Genomic DNA, 14,818 nt, shown 5'->3' with positions numbered 1-14,818 from the left:
TGGTGATGCTTTACTGTGGAGCTAATTTGTCAACTCCATAGTAAAGTATATGTGTAGATGCACCCAGTGACTCTGAAAGTGGCTCTCTAATGAAGGTTGGGGTGATGTAATTTACTGCATAACCTCCAGCTCTGTTTTGCTAGAGGTTAGCCACATATACCACTTTTTCAGCCAATACTTACCTCTGTCCTGGGGTTTGCCTTTATTGTTAATTTAAATGTCAACCTATCCTTCATCTTGAACTTGCCTTAAAATTATTGTTTCTCTCTGCAGGACTCCTCTAATTCCCTGTTCTCAGAGAAATGCTCCACCCCTGTCAGACCCGGGATAGAAGTTAACAGTAGCCCTCTGTCACTGTGATTGAGAAAAATTATTCTGTATCATTAGCGTTGTTTCAGCACCTGACAGTAACATAATTCATGGGAGAGGTCCCATATCAATTTGCTATGCAGTAGAGTCTGTTATCCTTTTACACTCCAGTCTTCCTTTCAGACAGCAGGTACAGCTATGTATCCAAATGCAAAGGCAGCAGGCTCCAGCAGAGCTGTTTGTGACATGAGAATCTGGCAGAATAATTTGCATATTGTCAATTGGCAATATCAATGCATCTTGCTTACCTTTAAACTGAGAGTCTGGCAGGTGGGTGAAGCAGAGAGAACCCTGAGAGCTAGGGAAAAGTCAAGCAACATATGTTGTAGGTACAGGTTGACTTTTTCTGTAGTGGGATACCACACAAGGCTTTTGTATTTGGCAAAGACAGGGTGAGATTTCAAACACCATTAAACATCCTACAGAATTCAAGCAAGGCAGTGAGAGAAAGTTCTTGAACTGTAAGATTGGAGCCAGCCTAGAAAGACAGTCTGATACACGATCATTTGTGCAGTCCAAGCAAGGTTCTGTTAAGACCTCTCAAATCACTTGGGTTTGCAGAATTAGTTACGTGTTTAAAATGCTCTTTTCCCTGATCCTCACAGAAGGGAAAATATGCAGATCACGTTACTAGGTTTTATCCTTTGAGAAATGAAAAGAGCATAAAAAGGAATAAGAAAGCTACAAAAGTCTTTGGGGCAAAGAATGCCTGACAGCAACTAAATGGAGTCAGCAATTCAGTTGTGCAACTGACAGTTTTCAGTATCAGTATTGGACAATGAAACATGACAAGGCATGTGTTCTTATGAGATAGTGCAGAAGTCAGGTGGCACAAACAGTGCCTCCCCACCCAACATCTCAGCTTGCTCTCTGTGCCCGCTCCCAGGAGCAGGGCCAGGGGGGGCCTGAGGGCAGCAGCACCCCTCTGTGGGCTACACATGCACTGCCTAACTGTCTGGTCAGGGACCCCTGTGGGGTCTGTGGTGCTACCTCAGGTTTCACTGCAACAGGCCCAGTCCCCTTGCAACAGCTAGTTTTGCATCTGTAAATCAAAACCAACATGAACAGGCAGGTGCGAGAGGCCTCTGTCAGGGCTGGCCATACTTGTTTATAGCTGTCTAAACTGGGGTTGGCATCATGGCCAGCATCTGGCCCAGGGAGCTGTTGGATCAGCCTGGAGCCAGGAGGCTTTGGCAGCATGGGCCTCATCTGCACCTTGCTGCAGCTGTGTCCTACCACTGGCTTTCTTTGGACCAAACTGGATCATTCCAGGCCACCACTGGAAAAACGTCATACTCGTCCCCGCCACACCCAGCATCTAGCCACTGCCACCAGAAGGGGTACACTTGCTAAAAAAGGTTGAAAACCCCTGGTCTATTTAATTGAATTATATACATACCAGGGCTCAGAATGTTATTGGATTGGCTTTTTGACTCTCCCAAAATTATTTGAAATGAATGGCACATGGAAGTGAATGGGGGGGGGGGGTGTCCCTGGTTTTACTAAAACTTCCAACTTTCTTTTTCTGCATAAACATATATTTTAAAGCACATGTTTTTTCTGATAAGTCAAACACTTTTCACATGTGAATATTTCTGAAAGGTTTGCTATGGGAGAATATTTTACCCCTAATTCCAAGTAGCTTTGTGAGGTGGGTAGAGTAGAAGAGAGGTTTTTGTCCAGATTGGAGAGGAATTAGGCCAGCCAATTCTGAAATATGAGATTTTTCGATTGAAACAGTGTGCAAGGAAGGACAATGCTTCTCCATCAGTATTATGGTAGTTTTTCAAATACTTGAAAATTGTTATCACTACCTATCTTAACCTTCTTTCTTCCAGACTAAGCATCCATAATTCCTTCAGCCTTTCCTCATATAGCTCTCTCTCCAACGCCTATATCATCGTTGTTGCTTGCACCTGAACCCTCTCTAGTTTTCAACTTCCTTCTTAGAACATGGTTTCCCAATTTGTGGTTGTCAGAAAATACCACTCTTCACTCCCTTCCCCAACAGCACCCACCTCTTCTCCAGCCAGAGCAGATAGGATGGACAGTCACATTTCAGGGTAGTAAACGCCTGGCCAAATCGATACTGTGGAAATTTCTTCAGTTCCATTTCTGTCATTGCCCGAAATCCTAACACAATGTCAGACCAGAAGGGTAACTCTGCACTGGAGCTGGTTTTAAAGATCTGCCAGCTAAAGGACATGGAGGAGAAATGGTGAGATTAAGGCACATGCTCCAGTGTGTCACAATTCACATTGATCTCAGCTTTAAAATATTAATCTAGGAATCAGATTCCACTGACTAATGGGGCCCCTCAAGTGTCAACAGTAACGATGTGGAAGAATTCATAGATGATACTTAACTTACAGAAATGTTTAGCAGTGTTATTGTAGAACTCAGAGTGAAGGACCAGGACAGATAAAACTCAGTGAGGCCTCTGAGAGCAACCAGCTTATAATCACCAAACAAAGCGGGAAAAAGAAAATAATGTGGTAACAGAGGATTTAATATGATGGGTAGAGGGACAGGGGGAAACAGCAGGATAATGTTGTGGTGGGCATGTTTGTTATTACCCTGAAATAAAATAGTTTTCTGATAGCATGCTGCTAGGTTAACAATAATTTAGATTATTAAGAAGTATTAGCTTTACAGCTAAATACAAGACATGACCTGTGGCCTAGCAATGTTGCTAACCACAGGGCAGAATAATAGCTAAGCCTTTGCTTATGTTAAGTAATCATTTTAACTGTATTAACCATTTTCTGAGTAAAATGCAGCAAGTGAATCTGTGTCTGTGTACTGTAAAATCAGCTACAGCAAAGAACAAGATAAAACAAAGAAGCCATTGTTCTAAATACAGTGATCGTGTCCTTAAGAAGTATCTACCACTGTGCAAGTTTTGCTAACATATCATAATGTTACTGTTACTAAACTTTTAACTTTTAAAAAGTGCTAGTTCAGCTTAATAGAAATATGCTGTTATGAAGATCTGTGAAGCACCGCCCAAGTATTGCTTTTATTAACCCTGTAGTCTTGCCTTGTTGTAAAAAGTATAAAAAAAAACGCCCCACCCTTTAAGGGGGACCATTTTACCTCTTTACTAGATTAATGGTCATTGCTCCAGCAAATATCCTGCAGTAAAAAAACTTTACCCGTGTTGCCTAGTTCCTATACAGCTAGACAATGAACTCCAGGGAGTTTTCTCCCACCACAATGTGTTCTGTATCCTCTTTTTTGTCACCATTTTTACCTAGAACAGAAACTCTACTGGAGAGGGCCTACATTAATCATTAACACTTTCTTCTTTCTGCAGTCCAGGAACCTTTCATCTGATAGCTGAAATTCTTTGCAAATGCTTAGGCTAGGGGTACTTGCCCCCATCTCGCAGACCAGATCTGGTTCCCAGCACCATCATCCAGCCTATGGGGCTCCCCACAGGTCTATGGGGAGCCCCATGGACGATAGCCCTGTGTGCTAGGTCTGGTATATGTAGCCCAATCCTGGCATGTTGGGCTGGAAAGTGGGGCGTGGAGCCCCTAAGCCCCACTTCTGGCACACAAGGCCAGGCAGAGGCAGCATGGGGCTTCAGGTCCCCTGATTCTGGCATGCAGGGCTGGGCAGAAGCAGTGCAGGGCCCCAGGGCCCCAATCTTGGCACATGAGCTGGACAGAGGAGATGCAAAGCTCCAGGGCCCCAATCTCAGCATGTGGGAGTAGGGCCAGTGTGGAGCCCTAGTGATCTGTGCCAGCATACAAAGCCTGTTGAATGTCGTATGGGGCTCCAGGACCCTGATTCTGCCATCATGGCTGAACAGAAGTAGCACCAGGCCCCAGGGCCCCATCTCAGCATGTGGGGGATCGGTGTGGGACTGCGGGGCTAATGCCAGCTTGCAGGACTGGGCAGGAGTGCTACAGAAGCTGAAGCCTTATCCCAGCATGCAGGGGGCCAGCTAAGGCCACACAGGCCTGATCCAGGTATCTGGGCCTGATCCTGGTACACAGGGTCCAATCCAGCCCTGTGTGCCAAGCCAAAAAGTTGAGCACCACTGGCTGAATCATTCAAGTTAAATCTAGAAACGGGTTCAGATCCCAGTGTGAACTTGTTGATCTGAATCCAGATCCAAATCACAACTTCAATATCAGGACTCAACTCCAGATATATAAGACAAGATTTGCTTCCCTTTTTCCAGTTCAAACTAAAATCTTTTCTCCCCTGGCCTTCAAAAGCCAAACTTCTATTATGCACACATTCTCCCGGTTCAGCATATTTCTAACTGCTAGGGAAGTAGTAACTGCTCCTCTCATAATAAATTATTAACTCCTATTCTCTTCCTATAGACTATAAATACCTCTTGTAGTGTCCCACATCTAACCCTGACCACACTTTTTTTCAGGTGCCCACTACGTTACCTCAGCTCCCAGAATAGTCAAATCTTTCTCCACATATTGGGTAGCAAGCATGCACTGTGTTTTATATTTAGTTATGAGAGCTGGACGATCATGCAAACTTACATATCCCATTGCTAGTCAGGCCACCTATATTTTGAGCAACTAAAGGATGATTGTCCAGAAAATGCAGGCTACAAGTTATATTTAGGGGAAGAGAGCCCTGATTTGTCTGTTTGTGCCTTTGCATGGTTTTTGCTTCAAAAGACACTTTGTCTGACTGAATGTTTCCTAAAGCTGTAGCTTATTTTGAATATAGTTACAAGAAAAGTTCCAAATAAGGAGAGTCCCTTTACCACAATGTGAATAGATGCCCTGCGTATCCCAGTTTGTGGTATACCAATGTGAAAAACTTCTTGACAGTTCTTTTCTTACCCAGATACCAAACTAATGCCAGCACTGGGAGCCTCAGAAGAATTATTGATTGCAAAGAGATAATCAAAGGTCTCCTTGAACCACTGCTTCTGCTGATAAATTGGTGTACCTAGTTATGAAATACAACACAAGTTACACAGAAGGAAAATGTAGATCAGGCAAAGACTCCCAAATCAGTATCAGAGAAGAGTCAAAAGAAATAGGAATAACAATTCTATATGGTTAAACGCGGCAGACTACCACGTAAAAGTGTGCACTATAAATAAAAAACGCATCTGAATTTAAACTGGTCCTAGGTACTTAAAAGATCCAAAGCCTTGTGTACAGGTTTTCTGCACCTTGTGTACAGTGCTGGGTGTCCTCAACTCTCACAGACTGTGCTGGTCTTCAAAGGAAGAACTCAGCACCTTGCATTACTGGGCCTTTAATATTTACCACCAGGCTGCCGTTGTTCTCATCACAGACTACAGTGCTGAGCTATGTATTAATGAAAAGTATATATTAATGCAATATTAAGGCCTGATCCTCAGGCACAGACACCAGCCCACTGAAATCCTTAGTCTCAGGCCTGTGTAATTTAATACCAGAATGTCAAAGTAAAGAAATGCAAAAAGTACCTTTCCTAGGACAACATGAACTCAAGCACCTTTTCCATAAGACATATCCTCTACCATTGCTTCTCTAGTTAAGTGTACAGATGAATGTATTGCTGTTTTTCTCATATAATATATTATCATTATTATTAAATGTACAAGGAATTGCAAACAGTCAGGTAGAGGCCACTGCAGAAACATTTACTTTTGAGGGTGTTTTCTCTTTTCCATTGAGATATAAGCCTTTCTGTTTTCCCACTGGGGCAGACTATAGCCATCCTGCTGCAGTGAAGGCCATGGGCTAAAAGTCACAAAGTAGCTGTTTGTCTGCAGACTGTTAACTCAACAGATCACAGAGATGGTTAGCTAATTTGTTGGAAGTGCAATAACTATTATTTGTAATCATGCCCATCCTCTCAGCAAACACTATACAACAGTAAGTATTGAAACAGGCATATGAACAGAGGTGTTTTCATTGAAAATAAAGAAAAGCCTTAAAGAATTGAGACTACCCCCAAACATCTTTAGAGTTTAACAGTGCGCACACCAGAACAGCCTAGTCACTAGCACTAACCTAAAACACTGGGTTTCCCCCACCATGACTTCAGAAAGTAGGGACTGAAGACATATATTCTAAACTAATCAGAAGCAAGCAGATAGTTCATCTTCAATATCAATCTGATAGATGTGAAGAGCAAAGCCTAAACCTGAACTTTACAACTACATGTCAAGCAGAAGTTTAATTCACCTGGATATGTATGTGGAATAAGCATCCCAGCAGCTACATCACTTGTTGTGTTAGGAGTAAACTCGTCCGAAATTATAGTCACAGAACATGTAGGGATAGTTTCTGAAATGCATACTGCTGCGGAAAGGCCAATCAAGCCAGCACCAATAACGGCAATCCTTGGCTTAGACATTGACTGTAAGGAAAGGGAAGGGAAAAATAAGATTCCACAAGTTACTTAAGACTCCACAACCAACATGAATGTTTTTAAATGCTTTGCTATGAATTTCAGCTATACCCTGTAAACAGGATACAAAATGACAAAAAGGCTGGATCTTAGGAACTTTTTTCAGGTGAATAGTCCCACAGGACTGTGGCTACCCCTGTGTGCATAAGATTACACCCATATTTTTTGAGAAAAGAGATTTCATGTAATTAATACCACTGAGATAAGCTTCTGAAATACAGTCACACAAAAAACTGATCTCACAAACCCAGTGAAATCCATTTTCTTAGAGTGTTGCCTATGTGCCAAGAACCAAGAATGACAAGATTGGCACCAGCGTCAAACATAACTCATTTTGAAAAATATTTCAGACTCAAAAGCAAACCATAACTTGTCTTCCACTTGGAAAGTGGCGAGGAGAAGATCTTTAAGTACAGTGGCTGTGCTCCATCTTTAGTGATATTGGGTGGGGTTTGCCAAGACACCTGATGGAGTTGGGCTCTAAAGGGACTTTCAGTGGCTGTTGAGTGCCAAGCCATTCCATGGGGGGGCTCTTGAAAATGTTGTTCTTTGTGACAAGGTGAAACAGTAAAAATAGAATCTGAATATCTTAAAGCACTAACATCTATAGAAATTAAAGGAAGCAAAGGATTGAATAATGAAAGCAAACCACACTACAGACAAATCAGTTACACAGAGTAGGGGTTCAGGTGTCAGATGGAAAATGGCTTTGTTTAGCATTTATTTTAGCTCATCCCCTGTGGAAACCTTGTCCTCCTCAATATCACAAAATGAGACTGCCTCCTGATTTTTGTCCCAGAAAATATAGATGTCATCATTAAAGGCAATGTACACTGTTGCAGGGTAGAGAATAGCTCCTTTTGTCAAAAGATTTCTTGTGAAGTGATTTTGGTGTCTTGATTACACCTCATATGGGGCACCTCTGGAGGCAAAATCCTTTTGTGCTTTGGCATATTTAAGGACACATTTGTGGCCCTAGGCTTAGAGTGATGATAAAGGCTCTAACTCATAGCCAGGGTAGGCAGGACAGTTTTCTAAGGTAGGCCGAGGGTGAACCACAGCTCCTCCTCTGTACCTACTGATGCAATTCTGAGCACCCACAGCTCCTATCAACTTCAATAAAAACCACGCCTTCTGGACTTTGCACAAACGAATCAAAGGAAAGTCCACAGAGCCAAGAAAAACAAGCGCCCCTTGAGAAGTTGAGTGCATGAACTTCCCTTGCTCTGACTTGATTTTTAAAATGCTTGGCTTCTTCGAAGAGTCTACGTTTAATTATGTTTTTAGTTAATATTTACATAAGAAGTAGATTTTTTTTTCTTTCTTGTTCTATTAAAGCATCTGATCCCTGCACCTGGCCACCTAGTATCTAGATGTGTCTAGCTGATAATTACCAGGTTTTAACTCCTTCCATGATCCCAGGAATCTAAAATTTGCCACCCCGTGCTAGAAGTTCCCTCTAAAGCCAGGTGGTAGTTTTGATCATATATTCAATGGCAAAAATCCAACTGTAGTCCCTTGATCTTGCTCTTCCCTTCTGGAAAACAGCACTTGCAGCATTGAGCTATGAGCATATAAAGAATTCTTACTTCTTTATGTTAAATTAGATTTTAGGCATTGTTTATTTCCTTTGCTGAGGCAGTGCAAGTAATACAAACTTCGGGAGATCCTGCTCGTTTAGTCCATCACAGCTAATAACAGCTCGGGCAGCAATCTTCTTCCCCGCCCCCCACCTTTTTTTTTTTTCTTTTTTTGTTATATACTATTTATGTAGGATCACTGCTGTTCTTTTTAGGCCAGATCTGCCTGGCTGCTTTGCAGGCATGCAAGAAACTCCTCCCCTCTGCTGCAGCTGTCCTGTACAGCAGCTGGGCACAGCTGCAACCTTTGTTGCTAAACTCCTTTTTTATATTTTTAATATTTTTTCTCTTCTACTTTATGAACCAGCCAGAGAGGAGTACCCGGGGGTGGGGGAGGGGGGCAGATGGTGAGCAATACTTTTAAAGAAGCAACTAAGCAATGAAGCATCATGATCAGGGTCTGTGCAGCAGAGTAGTGTTAGGGGCCAAGCCAACTGCTGTAGTGGTGGTGGACAGGCTGGCAGTGACAGTGATTACCACTGTTGCACTCCCTCTAAGTAGGCCCCACAGCTGAAGTCTCAGTCACCCACCCCTAGTTATGCTACTGATCAAGACAGAATCCACTTTTAATCATTACTTCAAACCCCAAATTTGGAAAAATTCTGATCTAGACCTAAATTCAATGGCTCAGTGCCATCTTCACCTCAACCTGCCAGGTTTCTGGATTAGTAGGAACTAGAGCTGGTTGAAGAAAAAGACAGAAAATCAATTTCTCCCTGACAATTTGCAGAATTTCACAGTTGCCTCATTTTGCAGGGTTCAAAATGGGCCTGGCTTCCAATTTCTGTTGTACGTTCCAAAACGTTTTTTTATAGAATTTTTTGTCAAAATCATTTTCTGAAATTATTCCTTGGCCATAATCCCAGCTTTCAGCATGTTTTGGTAACAGAAACAGTTCAAAAATACATTCAATAAAAATGTTGGCAAAAATATCATGAAGATGTTAATGAAGTTGCCTTCCCCCCTCCTCCCCAGGTTTGTTTTTTGTAAAAGTCATTTATTTAATTAACAACATTCATGCGAAAATCTCTACCAGCCTGAGTGGACACCTTCTGTTGTCAGCAGCCTCAAAGAGCATCTGGGACCTTCACAAAATGGGTGCCTCCACTGGATCCCTCTTCTTCAGTAGCCCTCAACACATTCTTGGTATGTACCCATTATCCACCAGCCAAGGAATTGTTCTCGATTCCCCCTCTACAGTCCTGTCTGACTTTTACTGGTACAATTGGCCATGACAGATACTGAATTTTCTTACTGACCTCTCTGTAGCAGGGGCAGAAAGATGAAAGAGGCAGTTTAGCAAAGGCTCTAGTTTCACCACAAATCATCCTCAGACAGTCTTATTGCAAAGGAGCTGGTTTAACCTAAATTGACACCAGCTTGGCAAAAGCCTGCTGCAGCCACCCACTGAGTAGCGTCCATTTGCAAGAGTCCTGCAGGGAAGGCAGGAACCACTACCTGCCCTGCTGCGGTGTCTACATTCCTCACACACACCCCCTCGGTCCATGTGCACCACTGAATTAACCTCTGAAGGCAAACTACTTGAATATGACAAGCATTTCTCTGTCTCTCACCATTGCAGTGTATGAAAGCATTAAGAATCCATTCAGCAAATCAAGCCTAATACAAGGTCAAGTTGGTACAATTTATTGACTTCAGGAAGTAAGGCTCTTGCTCTGCAGGACCAAAAAAAAAAGGCACACAATCAGAGCCAGAAAGAAGCCTACATACTTGAATATGCAAGACAAGTCTTTATTCTACAGCACACGCTGCCCATGCAGGGGGCTGGGGACCTACTGAGCAAAAGACATGTTTAGAACAGCAGGGGCAGATTATTTTTAGCTGATGTGGTAGGCAAGTAACTGTTCTGTGTCAGTTAGAGTGATGCTTCTCACCTGTTGAGACCTGCTGGCATTGCAGAAATCAGGATTTAGAGGTGAAATAAGTACCCAGTGGAACAACTGGTTGCTTCTGGATTACAGTCAATTTAGCTGCCTTTACTGTTGACAAAGAGAATGGGGCAAACAGGAACAGAAACAAAGCCCCGCTGATTAGTCCCAAGCTCACGCATTCAAAGGGAGCATGGTCTTCGTGGTAAGGCTGGTTTCCTGCTCCCTGACCTCAATTGGAGGGAGCATATGAAGTCCAGCCTGATCAATTAATATGCATCTGTCAGGCAAGCCATGGGGCAGAAGTAGTGTTGCCAAGTCATTAAACTTTATCACAAGTCCCATGATATTTAGTAGTTGTTCCTTGCCTCAAATAAGAGATTCTCAGTCATGGTGCTGTGGCATGCTAGGATGCCTTGAGATCCTTTAAAGGAGTGCTGCAGTGCTATGCAATGTTACCACTGTTAGGTATACCAAAATGATTCACAAAACAAACCCAGAGATTTCAAATAGGAATCCATAGTGTTAAAAGTATTCCGACCTGTTGTAGTGTTTTTGAGTTCTTTGCAACATAAGAATTGCTCTATTCTTTTTCCAAGAACCTACATTTTGTGAGGGGTGCCTTGAGTCTAAAAAGGTTAGGAACCATGACCTTAGTGGAAAAAAGGTTGCCTATACATGTGCTCAGAGGTGGGGGAGGGCGCATTATAATTAGAGCAGTTTCCAAGCAACCACTCTAAAGTGCCACAGTGTCACATGTATTAGTCCTCCATGCATTTAAAAATGGCTGCAGGATGCTTTATCTAAACCTCATTCAATGCACCCCACGGCCATTTTTAAACTCACAGGGGCTTACTGCTGCAGCGTTCTAATTAGAATGTATTGGAGCACGTGTATAGGCAGCCAAAGAGACTGCAGGGATATCATAGCTTTCTTATTTCTCAAGAAAGTTTAGACCCTCAGAGCCAGGGTCTAAAGCCAGGGTCTAAAGCCTTCAGGGTGCGGCACTCCCTTCATGTTTACAAGCCAGGGAGAAAAGCTTGTAAACATGAAGGGAGTGCCGCACCCTGAAGGCTTGGGAAGTACAAGGCATACTAAAAGGACCGAACTTTTAAGAGTCCTTACAATATTTTGGGATGCGACACATGATTTTTGAGCCTTAAAGGCTGGCAGTATTGAGGAGGTCTTTATCTCTTGAAGTCATGTAAGTGTAACCCGGGCGGTACTCCAAGAGGTATCCCCTCTCCAGTTGAAGGGATCAAAGCAGGTGCACAAGCACTGTGGGAGATCTAGGGACTCTCCTCCTCCTATAGAGCAGAGCCAGACCACCACTGGGGACTTAACCATATACCTTTTAATGAGGGAACAATACTGGGAACATAACAGGCATAATCAGGGGGTACAGAGGACACTACAATGCCCCAAGGGGGCAGGATTCAACAAAGGTTAGACACTTACAATCCTTGACAAAAGACGGGGTTAACAAAACATAAAACACAAACAACAGAGCAAACAATACTGGTCGGGGAAATATAAAAAGGCACAAAATACAAAATGTCAAAGGACAAGGAAATATAGGGCCTAGGTACCTGGAAGGGATGAAAGAGGGAAAACACAATGGTCCCTTTCCACTGCAAGAGAAGTTTCTCCTTGTTATCTCACTCACCCCAAGTCACCAAAGCTGGGACTTGAATGTGGATCTCCCGTGTGGTAGGCAGAAACACTACAACACAGCCACCAGTGCTGGTACTGCTTTAAGCTGCTAGGGGTCTTGACCTTCCTGGAGCCCTGTCTTCACATCGAGCTGCCTGGTCTCCGACTGGAGGAGCTGCAAGCTGAGCTAGGAACCCCTCAGGTCGCTGCTCAGATCCTTGCTGAAGCGGGAAGCCTCTCCTGCTGGCCACAGCCTCTCGTAGGCAATCCTGGAGCCCAGCAGGAAGCCTCTCCTGCCGGCCACACACACCGTGATGCTGAGGGCCCAACTGCTGCCTACAGGTCCTGCTCCTTCAGGCTCTTCTGGGGCAACTACTCCCGCCCTGCTGGCCCAGCTCTTGCCAACTCTTTGAAGCTCCTTCCTCATGGTCCCTCGCTAATCTCTTCCCTGAGTCAGCCGTGCTGCCCCTTTTATCCCCCTCCAGGTGACCCAAGGGGCCAATCAGGGAACACGGAGGGTGAGTCTCTGGGGCCTGATTGTTGAGGAAAGAGAATCCCAAGTCCTCCAATCATCTTTTACCCCTTCAAAACCCCTGGGTCAAATCATTACCAGATTGGTGAGGAAAGGGAATCCCAAGTCCTTCAATCATCTTTTGCCGTTTCAAAACCCCTGGGCTAAGTCACTGCCAGCTAGCCCATCACATCAGATCCCAAAGCAGTCTCTGCAAGTATAGGCGGATCTGCCATTTCAGATCACTGGATAACTTACCAATATTACATCATTTCAAATGGCTACATTGCTTTTCATTGTTTTCTTATACAGCTGTTTAGCACAGCTGTGTGCTGTTAAACATTGATGGGTCTCCAGCCTGGACTGCCGCCATGTTCTAGGGGTGGGTGAAATGATCCATGTGGCTGTATGTACATAAACACTACACATATACACGCACACATTCTATTTTATGCTCACACAAGATTTGACCTGGACTGGCTTTTAATGGTTTGGCAACCTGATATAGATATATTTTTTGAGACTCCTATCTTGTGCTCAGATGACGCGTAGGGGGTGCACGCAGGTGCATGTGCACCCCCTGAGATTGGCGGTGCACCCCCTGAGATTTGTTGCTGCCAACACTGCCGGCAGTGCCTGCAGGCAGTCACCATGCACCTTCCAGCCTCGGGAGGCATGCAACGTTCATGGCTCAGGTAGAGATTAACTGTTCAAGCTGGTTCATGAATGTGGTTCCAAGACACTGAACATCTTTCAGTTCCAAGAAAAAAACATCTTTCATTAAGACAAAACCCTCAAGGTGGCTTTCCCTTCTACATGGGGCTCATGTGAAAAGGCTTCCTGCCTCAAGGAGCAGTGCCCGGGAGACAAGGAGGAGTGGTGGCCCCTGAGCAATTGGCTGCCTGGAGCACTCATCGCTTCTGCTCCCTTTTTATTCCTGACCCCATCTTTCACCCTACTTACCCTACCCTTTGCTGTGACAGACCTTTCCTGGATGTGTTCCTACAAGCTCGTCTCTTCTGTCCTATGGTTTTCCCCGTCACATATTTAGAAAAGGAATGTGTTTAGCCCTCAGGGTTGCGCAAAAAGAAAGTTTGAAAAATGTAACCTGAAGGACTGCTAACCTGAAGGTAAACAAAAAGCCCCCCTGATGCACTGTTTTTTTAAATCTCACAATTTAAAAAAAAACTTCATGATGTTTTGGGGCCAGACTCATGGTTTTGTCAATACTGGGTGCCAAAATCAGTGTTTGTGTTGTTCATATTTATTGAGGCTTCAGCCTTCCCTGGGACTCTCCCACTTTTGGTATAAACACAAGAATACCCTCTAGGCCTTACATTTCCATTTTGGAATGAACTCTTCCTCAATTTTTTTTTTGTATATTTGTCGTGCTCATCCTTACCACCTTCCTTAGTGAAGGCAAATGATTTACAAATATTTTCAATTCCCCTCCCATTGCACTAAGGAGCTGGTCTGGGTTTTGCCATTCTTCTGAGTTTGCAGAAGTACAGAAGCTGGCAAAGTGCAATTCAGTCCCTAGGATTATCAAACAAGGGTTTGGAGCAGGTTTGACTTGAACATTTTCCTTTTCTCTTATTTATACCATTTCAGAAGAGGTAAATTTATGACAAATCACAAAACAATGATCAAGGATTCACCTTCCACTAAGACTGAACATGAAATTTTACTAAAAGAAGAATGTATTATTACAAAAGCTAATTTCTCTTTCTCTCGCTCTCTCCCCCTCCCCCCACCTTTACTGGGTCTGTGAATTTAGGTACTTATATGTCCCCCATTAAATATTTCAGCACTTCACAATCTTTATGTTTATCCTCAGAAAACCTGCAGACAATATGAAAGTACCTCATTACCCATTTATTTTGCAGATGATGAGATAGAGAGAAATGTGGGTTCAGATTTTAGAGGTACTCAAATGCTTCTAACCATCTCACTCGGGCCCTAAATACTTTTAAAATCTTCCCTGCTATAGAGCTTCTACCTAGGACCTTCCTCAGCTCTCCTCTTGCCTGGTCTTTTTTTGCTAGGGCTTTAGAGAGAGAGTGCACATACACTGATAAACAGCCCCAGTAAATGTATGTACTAGACATGTTTTTATGTCAGACAGACAGATCCAGCTCCTAAGCCTCTCCAGGTGTACTGCCTCAAACACCTGTCCCCAGATACCCCTTCTTCTCTTGGGAATACCTATCAATACAATGCAGCTAATGCCAGTGATGTCAGTACTAGCTATCAGTACTAAATATCTCACAGTCATGCCAGGAAGTCAAACAAGGTCTTTCTCCTTCTCCAAGAAAACAAAGGTCTGAACTTTCCATTAGCCCAGACTCAGACATTGCCAAGAACAT

The 14,818-nt window shown here is 43.5% G+C and overlaps 1 protein-coding gene across 15 annotated transcripts in view; it reads right to left on the bottom strand.

The window, feature by feature from the left end:
* LOC102388586 (D-aspartate oxidase) overlaps window positions 1–14,818 on the bottom strand; it is a 213,193-nt gene that overhangs the window by 117,145 nt on the left and 81,230 nt on the right. For 6 of the 15 annotated variants that reach the window (XM_025198859.1, XM_025198860.1, XM_025198862.1 and 3 more), the window contains 3 exons: window positions 6,534–6,708; window positions 5,193–5,301; window positions 2,388–2,564 (listed from right to left, as the gene is read on the bottom strand). The exons of 2 other annotated variants lie outside the window; for them this stretch is intronic. In XM_025198859.1, coding sequence (XP_025054644.1) covers window positions 2,388–2,564; window positions 5,193–5,301; window positions 6,534–6,708 — 461 coding nt within the window. Of the gene's footprint in view, window positions 1–617; window positions 668–2,387; window positions 2,565–5,192; window positions 5,302–6,533; window positions 6,709–9,432; window positions 9,663–9,973; window positions 10,076–11,954; window positions 11,987–14,818 lie in introns of those variants that run through there. 7 more of the 15 variants (XM_025198864.1, XM_025198868.1, XM_025198867.1 and 4 more) reach the window with 7 other exon arrangements.

The sequence above is a fragment of the Alligator sinensis genome, unplaced genomic scaffold (assembly GCF_000455745.1).
Source record: "Alligator sinensis unplaced genomic scaffold, ASM45574v1 scaffold737_1, whole genome shotgun sequence".
Lineage (NCBI taxonomy): Eukaryota > Metazoa > Chordata > Crocodylia > Alligatoridae > Alligator > Alligator sinensis.
The sequence above is the reverse complement of the archived record's forward strand: the minus strand, read 5'-3'. Positions and strand labels throughout refer to the sequence as shown.